The sequence below is a fragment of the Cyrtonyx montezumae genome, unplaced genomic scaffold (genome assembly GCF_038088225.1).
Source record: "Cyrtonyx montezumae isolate F1298 unplaced genomic scaffold, pur_monq_1.0 scaffold_9, whole genome shotgun sequence".
Classification (NCBI taxonomy): domain Eukaryota; kingdom Metazoa; phylum Chordata; class Aves; order Galliformes; family Odontophoridae; genus Cyrtonyx; species Cyrtonyx montezumae.
The window spans coordinates 11,369,100-11,375,673 of NW_027072100.1; the positions used below are offsets into that span (position 1 = coordinate 11,369,100).

At 53.2% G+C, this 6,574-nt stretch overlaps 1 protein-coding gene across 1 annotated transcript in view; it reads right to left on the bottom strand.

The window, feature by feature from the left end:
- GNAS (GNAS complex locus) overlaps positions 1-1,141 on the bottom strand; it is a 126,702-nt gene extending 125,561 nt beyond the window's left edge. Inside the window, exon 1 of the mRNA XM_065754445.1 lies at positions 864-1,141. Within this exon, the coding sequence (XP_065610517.1) occupies positions 864-1,119 (256 nt within the window). The 5' untranslated portion in view covers positions 1,120-1,141. The remainder of the gene's footprint in view (positions 1-863) is intronic.
- Between the last annotated feature and the right edge of the window lie 5,433 nt (positions 1,142-6,574).

Genomic DNA, 6,574 nt, shown 5'->3' on the forward strand with positions numbered 1-6,574 from the left:
AATATAGGGAAAAAAAAAGAAAGAATATTTATTGTTTGTCCTTCAAGCATCTCTTCACTAGAGAACAGACTTAGAGACAGAAATACATCTAGGAGCCACAGAGCACAGCAGCTCCAGCACAGCCTGCCCTGCTGGGTGAAGGGGCGATTTCTGCACCCACGTGCGGGCAGACCTCGCTGCCTTTACACACATCCCCCCGTGCCCCCCTCCCATCAGATGCAAACGCACCTTTTCAGACACCTCACAGCTACAGCCACGTGAGACAAGGCAGTGCATCTGGAGTCAAAACTTTCAGCACCAAGACTGGGGGAAGCCCTGCCACGGGGCACAAGCAGCACTTGGAAAGCTCCTAAGCCTCTTGCCAAACTACCACACCGTCTCCATTCCAAACCGTTCACAGCACTGCAACCCATTCGCGCGACAGCAGAGCTCCGAGCGACGCGTGCTGAGGGAGGGGGACCCACGGCCACAGCTGATGGCTGCGGCCTCGGGGTTTCCTCGGGAACGGCCGCACGTCCCGGGCTGCGTGCAGGTGCTGCGGGCAGAGCTTCGCGGCCCCGCCGTCTCGGGAGACAGCGGCGGCGGTGCTCGGCGATCCCCGCACGCAGAAGACCTCATGCTTTCTCCGCGCAGAACAATCGCGCCCGCGAAACGCGGCGGACAGCGATTAACGCCCGCAGCCCCGGCCCCGCACCGCCCCGCACCGCCTCGAGGCGCTGAGGCCGCCGCCGCCGCCACGTGAGCGGGACCCGGCCCGGCCCCGGCAGCCACCGCCCGGCCCTGCGGAGCGGCACCTTCCGCCGACCGCGACGCCGGGCCGGGCCGCCCCGCACCTGCCGGGCTCGCCGCCTCCTCCCGCTCACCGAGCAGCAGCAGCCGGTGCGTCTGCTTGTACTCCCTCTTCTCCGCCTTCAGCGTCTTATCGATGCTCTTGCTCCGCTTCCTGTCCGCCCGCTCCTTGGCCACCAGGTCCTGCCGCAGCCGGTGCCGCACCTGCGGGTCTCCGCACTGCTGCTGCTGCTGCTCCGCCGCCGCCGGGTCCGCCTCGCCGCGGCCGCCGTAGGGCACGGAGGGGTGCGCGGCGGCCAGGCGGGAGCGCAGGCTGTAGCACAGCCCCATGGTGCCGGAGCCGCCCGCTGCCCGCCCTACCGCATGCTCCGCGCCGGGCAGGGCGAGGCGGCGGCGCCCGGCGGCCTCTTAAAGTGGCCCCGCTCCCTCCGGCGGGCTGCGGAGCGCGGTCCCGCCCCTCCCTCGCCGGGTCCCCGCGCCGCGGCCGGCGGGAGGCGGCCACACGTGATGCGGACATGTTTACCGTATTCTCTGGAAAGCGGCCCCCGCCCGCCCCCTCCCCGCGCTGTCGGGGCGATCCCACCCCGCCTCGCCCCGGTGCCCGCAGCCCCGGCTCCCGCCGCTGTCGCGTTTCGTCCGCACCCCCCCCGCGAGCCGCGGCCGCGAAGACGACAGGCGACATCCCTGCCCTGGGCGTGTCGCGACATGCGGGAGCCCCGAGCTGCCGAGGTGCGCTGCGGAGTGGTCCCGACACGCTGGAGATGGGGATGTGGCACCGAGACGGCCCCATTTCTATGCCCCATATTCTCTTTGCTCCCCGCCATACTCGTCTGTGGGAGCGGCTTTTCTTGTGTTTTCCATCAGCACCACCGTCGGTGGGGACGTTATTGGGGACTCTTTGCTCTCCTGCTCTCACCCGCTCCTCCGCGGGCATCACATCTCTTTCTTTTTTCACAAGCAAACTTTACCTCCTGTGCTTCAGCCGATGTACCTGGCTGTAACTGTGGCTGTGACACCGACCCCTTCTCTGGCAGCACCCTCGATACAAGGCTCTGCCAACTCTGTCATGCTGCTCTTCACACTCGTCTCTGCCTGGCTCCGAGCATTCCCTTACATCATGACTAATGCTCTCAGGGGCCCGGCTGCACATCCTGCACGCTGGAGTCAGAGCTCTCCAAGCAGCTCTCGGTGCTGCAGCGTACCCCTGCTCACAGCCTGCTTGCCTATCGCTGAAATCTCACTTTCAGTGCTTTCTCATAAGTTGGACATCTTGATGGAAATCTATCTTTGCAAAGCTGCGAGTCTCGGTGAGCAGAACACACCCATTACGAGCTGCTCACTTCCTTGTTTCTGTAACGCCCAAGGCTGAGCAGGTCACATACTGCAGCACGAGCCTGCATCCCTAGCGAGGGGATTGCTGCATCAGCTGTGGGAGCTGCAGGACGCTGCTGGCCAGGTGAGCCAGCCAGCTCCAGCATCTTTTTGCATCTTGCCTCTCGTGAGGTTTTTGCCAGCCTTGGGGTTTAACCCAACCTGTCTGATTGGCACGGGCTCTGCAGGGAGGCAGCACCAAGCAGCTCACAGCCCTCGGCCCCATCCCATAGCTGCTCTGCCAAGCACCTCGCTGGCACCCTGCTCCCACGTGCTTCCAGGAACAGTCAGTGATGGCAAGCAGGGATGCCAGAACCAAGTTCAGGAAACGTATTGAAATGATCTGTGAGTCTGGGCTCAGGCAGGGTCACGAACAAATGCTTCACAGCAGGAACAGCCCCACAGAGATTGGCACCGATTCCATCAGAAGATGCTGCTGACTGCGACCATGAAGAAGTATTGCAGTGAGTTTATTTGTTTCACCTAGGAGCTGGTGGTCAGCTCCTTTCCTCTCCAGTCCTGCACATTGTGCTCAGGGAGGTCAGTGGGTTTGTTCCTGGAGCACAGGGAGAGAACATCTACTTCTTTCTACTAATTGTGTTGCCTATGCAGCATATGTGGCACCTAATCAATAGCCTGCTGCCTGGCTGTTAGAATAATTCGTAAGTGTACAAATTAAATAATTGCCCAGAGAATAAGTTCACTTTAAGCATGACTGTGAACCCAGGCTTCGGAAGCAGTTGTGTGTTGCAGAAATTAATCCATCTCACATAGTGCTGAAGATGCCCACATGACTCACTTTCTGTCTCCTCTGCTGTAATGTCTTTTTCTCTGTGATGGAGATTTCATCCTTCTGATGAACGCGCCCCTGAGAATGTAATATACCAAGAAAATGTAAAGGTCAGACTAGAGGATTATTAATAGCAGTTTTCTTCTCCTGCCTGTGCTTTTCAGAGAGGTACATGAACAAGAGTAAGGTCACACTTGGCAACTGTGTGCTATGTGATGGGGACTCGTGGAGGCAAGAGATATCTAAACAAAACCAAAAGGCGAAGTGAGAAGCTAGAAAGAAGCATTCAGCCTACAAGCTTGTTCCCTTGGCTCTGCAGGCAGACAAACTGTTTTCTTGTGCAGTTCGGAGCAGGACACGTTTACAAGCACTGTTTCAGTTTTACTGCTTTGAAACCATTTCTGGTTCAGGTGACATTCTTGTGCAGCACACCAAGTTATCTTCGCCACAGCGTTCATGCTCTCCTTAGCATGATCTAAAGGAGAAATCTGAGAAGGAAGTAGAGCCAAAGTGGAAGGCTTCCCTTCTTCCTATTGCATTTCAGAATCCTTAGAGTAACTCATAAAACTTGTGATTTGCTCCTTTCAGGAAATCAGAAATTGCACGTGTCCTCAGCGACAGCAAGGGTAAGGCCATTTATTTCATCTTGATAGTGGATGATACACTGACAGTTTTCTGAAATCACACAGTCTCAGAGACAGCAGAGGAAATCACCTCTAAGCTCAAACCATCTTCCAACATATATGTACCCTGTTCATCCATACAGCATTATACTGGGGGCAGATTCAGGCTTAAAAAGCACAGCTTAAGTTTGTTGCACAAAATGCACTTAAAGAATACGTTTCTAGAAAACACAGGCACACGTATCTACACCCCCCAGCTCTGCAGGGTAGCCTGCATAGCTCCTGTCAGTGTGTTCAGCTTCTGTCAGCCTCAAGGGACAGCGATTTGTCTTCCCCAAGTGCAGATCCCTTTAATTTTTTATTCTTTTGCTTTTACTGTCTGCAACAGGGGGTGGAAAAAGTGGAGAGGTGAAAAAGCAAACCAGGCCATCTGGGAGTGCAGAAAATACAGAGGAGAGAAAGAGAGGCAGCAACTACAGGACTGCGGCATTAAAAGAAGAAACATGGGCACATAAGCAAAAGAACTTGGATTAACACCAGGAAATATGTCAGCAGGAGAAATGTAAATGAGTAAAATTTGCATTTATTTGTGCCTTGGGAGGGAAACTAATTGATTGAACTCAAGATAGCCTTGCAGAACTCCCACTCCCATTACTGTAAGTGGTCTATACATGCAGCATTCATTTCTTGTTGCAAAACACTGGTGCGTCAGAGCCGCTCATGAGCATCCTGCTGTTCTTTTCCCACAGCCCGTCCTCTCTCCAGTGTGCTGGTCTGCATTCAGCTTTTCCAGTGCAGGTGGCTGTGGCCTGGCATGTCTGCAGAAGGCATCTCAAGCAGAGCAGAGAGGTGCTCGTTGCAGCTGCAGCAACGGGGCTGCTGAGCATCCCCAGCAATGCTTCTTGGCACCCCAAGAGCAAAACAAGGCCCTGAAGGCACAGCTGGGTGAAGTGAGATTTGTGAAGTTTACCCATGGTCTGTATGACCAAGTACCCACTACAAAATGTATTTGACATCAGCTTTAGCTGAGGCAGGCTCTGTCTGATCTCTTCTTTTGGTCTTTCACTTCAGGTCAATACGTAGATGCTGTCATCTGCTAGTTTCCTACACTAAAGATTTAAATAAGCACCATACTTCTGTCTTGGATTCCATATATCTCTGTTTATATATTGAGCTGAACTGTTCGCTTCTTATCTTGTTCCAGAAACTCTGAGAGCCAAGAGTTCCTAACACCTGTAACCACAGTCACAATCAGGCTTTGACACATTTGTTAATTAAAAAGCCAGTTTATCTGCAAATTGAGAATCATGTCATTCTGATGAAGGTTAGAGTTAGTTACTTTTGAGTTGTATTTCTAACATAAAGCTACAAATGCCACGTTGAGCTTTCAGTCAGAGGACAGTGTTCTCAAGACATGGGCAGCAAATGCTGTATTGCTGTTGCAGCACAGCAGGCTTCCAGCTTCCTGGGCTCATGAAGACATAGGATGAGCAAAACCCCCTTCACTTTGGAAGGTATTCAAGTCCATTCCATGTGTAATGAATGCAAAGCCTCTACATGGAGCCCAGAGCTATGGGCTGTGATGCTGTGCTGCTCTCAGTGCCAGCCCTGACTCTCCAGCCCACCTCCCTGAACACACAGGGTGAAGTGCACAGTGTTAGTGCAGCTGAGTTGGTAAGCTGCCAGCTCATTAATATCCTGACTAGTTTGGGGCAGACTTTAGCTGTTCCCAAGTGATTGCCATGAGATCCTTCATCACCTCATTCGTTGTTTGTCTTCCCCACAGTCCTGGTGAGGGACAGAAGACGGGCTGTGGCTCAAAGAAGGGCATTCAGGGATGGCAGTGGAAATGGGTATGTGTCTGAGAGTGCTGCACTATGAGCTCAAATTGACATAGTGGATATAAATTAAAGTGTGACTCTCTGCTCCTGGCTCCAATTCCTCTTACCAGGCTTCGGAAGGTTCTCATTAAGCTGTCCTTCAGCAGTGACAGCAGCCTGTGCTCAGGGGGCAGAATGCTCACGGACAGGTAGGGTTCACTGGGCACAGAACCAGCCAGTGTCACCATCCAAACTCCAAAGTACAAGCTTTTCACTCCACTGAATACAATAAAACTCACTACCTTTCCACTTGTCTATCTTTTTGGATGTTTAGTTGCTTTCAGCATCATGAATCACTTTTGATTCAGGCGTAACAAAGCATATTCCCCATTTTTTCCCAGCGTGTGATGTTCCCTACAAGTGGCATTAGAGGTTTCACCTGAAAAAATGTTTATGACTTCAGGTGGCAAAAGAAGAGACTGTGTTGTAAAATTCCTTCAACTCACAAACACTTTCACCCGATGTCTTACCCCATTGCACTGCTCTCACTGGCTTCATTCACACCTGCTCCATGTGGGGTGCCCTGAACTGGGCTACGAAGCTGCTTGTGAAATCAGCAAATCAATATTCTGATTAAGCAGCTTGCTTCCATTTCTTAACTGGCAGTAGTGCTGACATGTCCTGTTTCCCCTCTGTCCCATTTGTTGTTGGGATCATCGTTGTACCTCCAACAAGCAAGCGCTGTCGTGAGACCGCCTGCACAAACAGAGCAGCTTTTCAAGGATAATACACAACATAAATGAGCAGCCTTGTTCTGTCAACAAAAGCCTGTGTGTTTATAAGGACCCTCGAATGTGTTTTTAAAAATGCTTGGGTGGATATTTTTAGCAGTGAGAGCCTCTTCATCCTCCCCTTAACACACCGACACTGCTCTCGGCTCTCCCCCCTCTCCCCCCCGCACTCAGGGATGCTCCCGCACGGCGCAGCCCCAGCGGCCCTTGTTAGTCGGGCTGCACTGACATCTGTTGGTTCTTATCAACAGAGGTAGGAAAAAAACAAAGCCGCTTGGTTCCATACACTGAGATAGCGCTCTCGGGCAGAAGCAAATAGCCGTGTGAGTAACCCTGAGATAACGCTGCCTTGTGTCCAGCAGCCATGAGCAGTCCATAGATGGGGCTGGC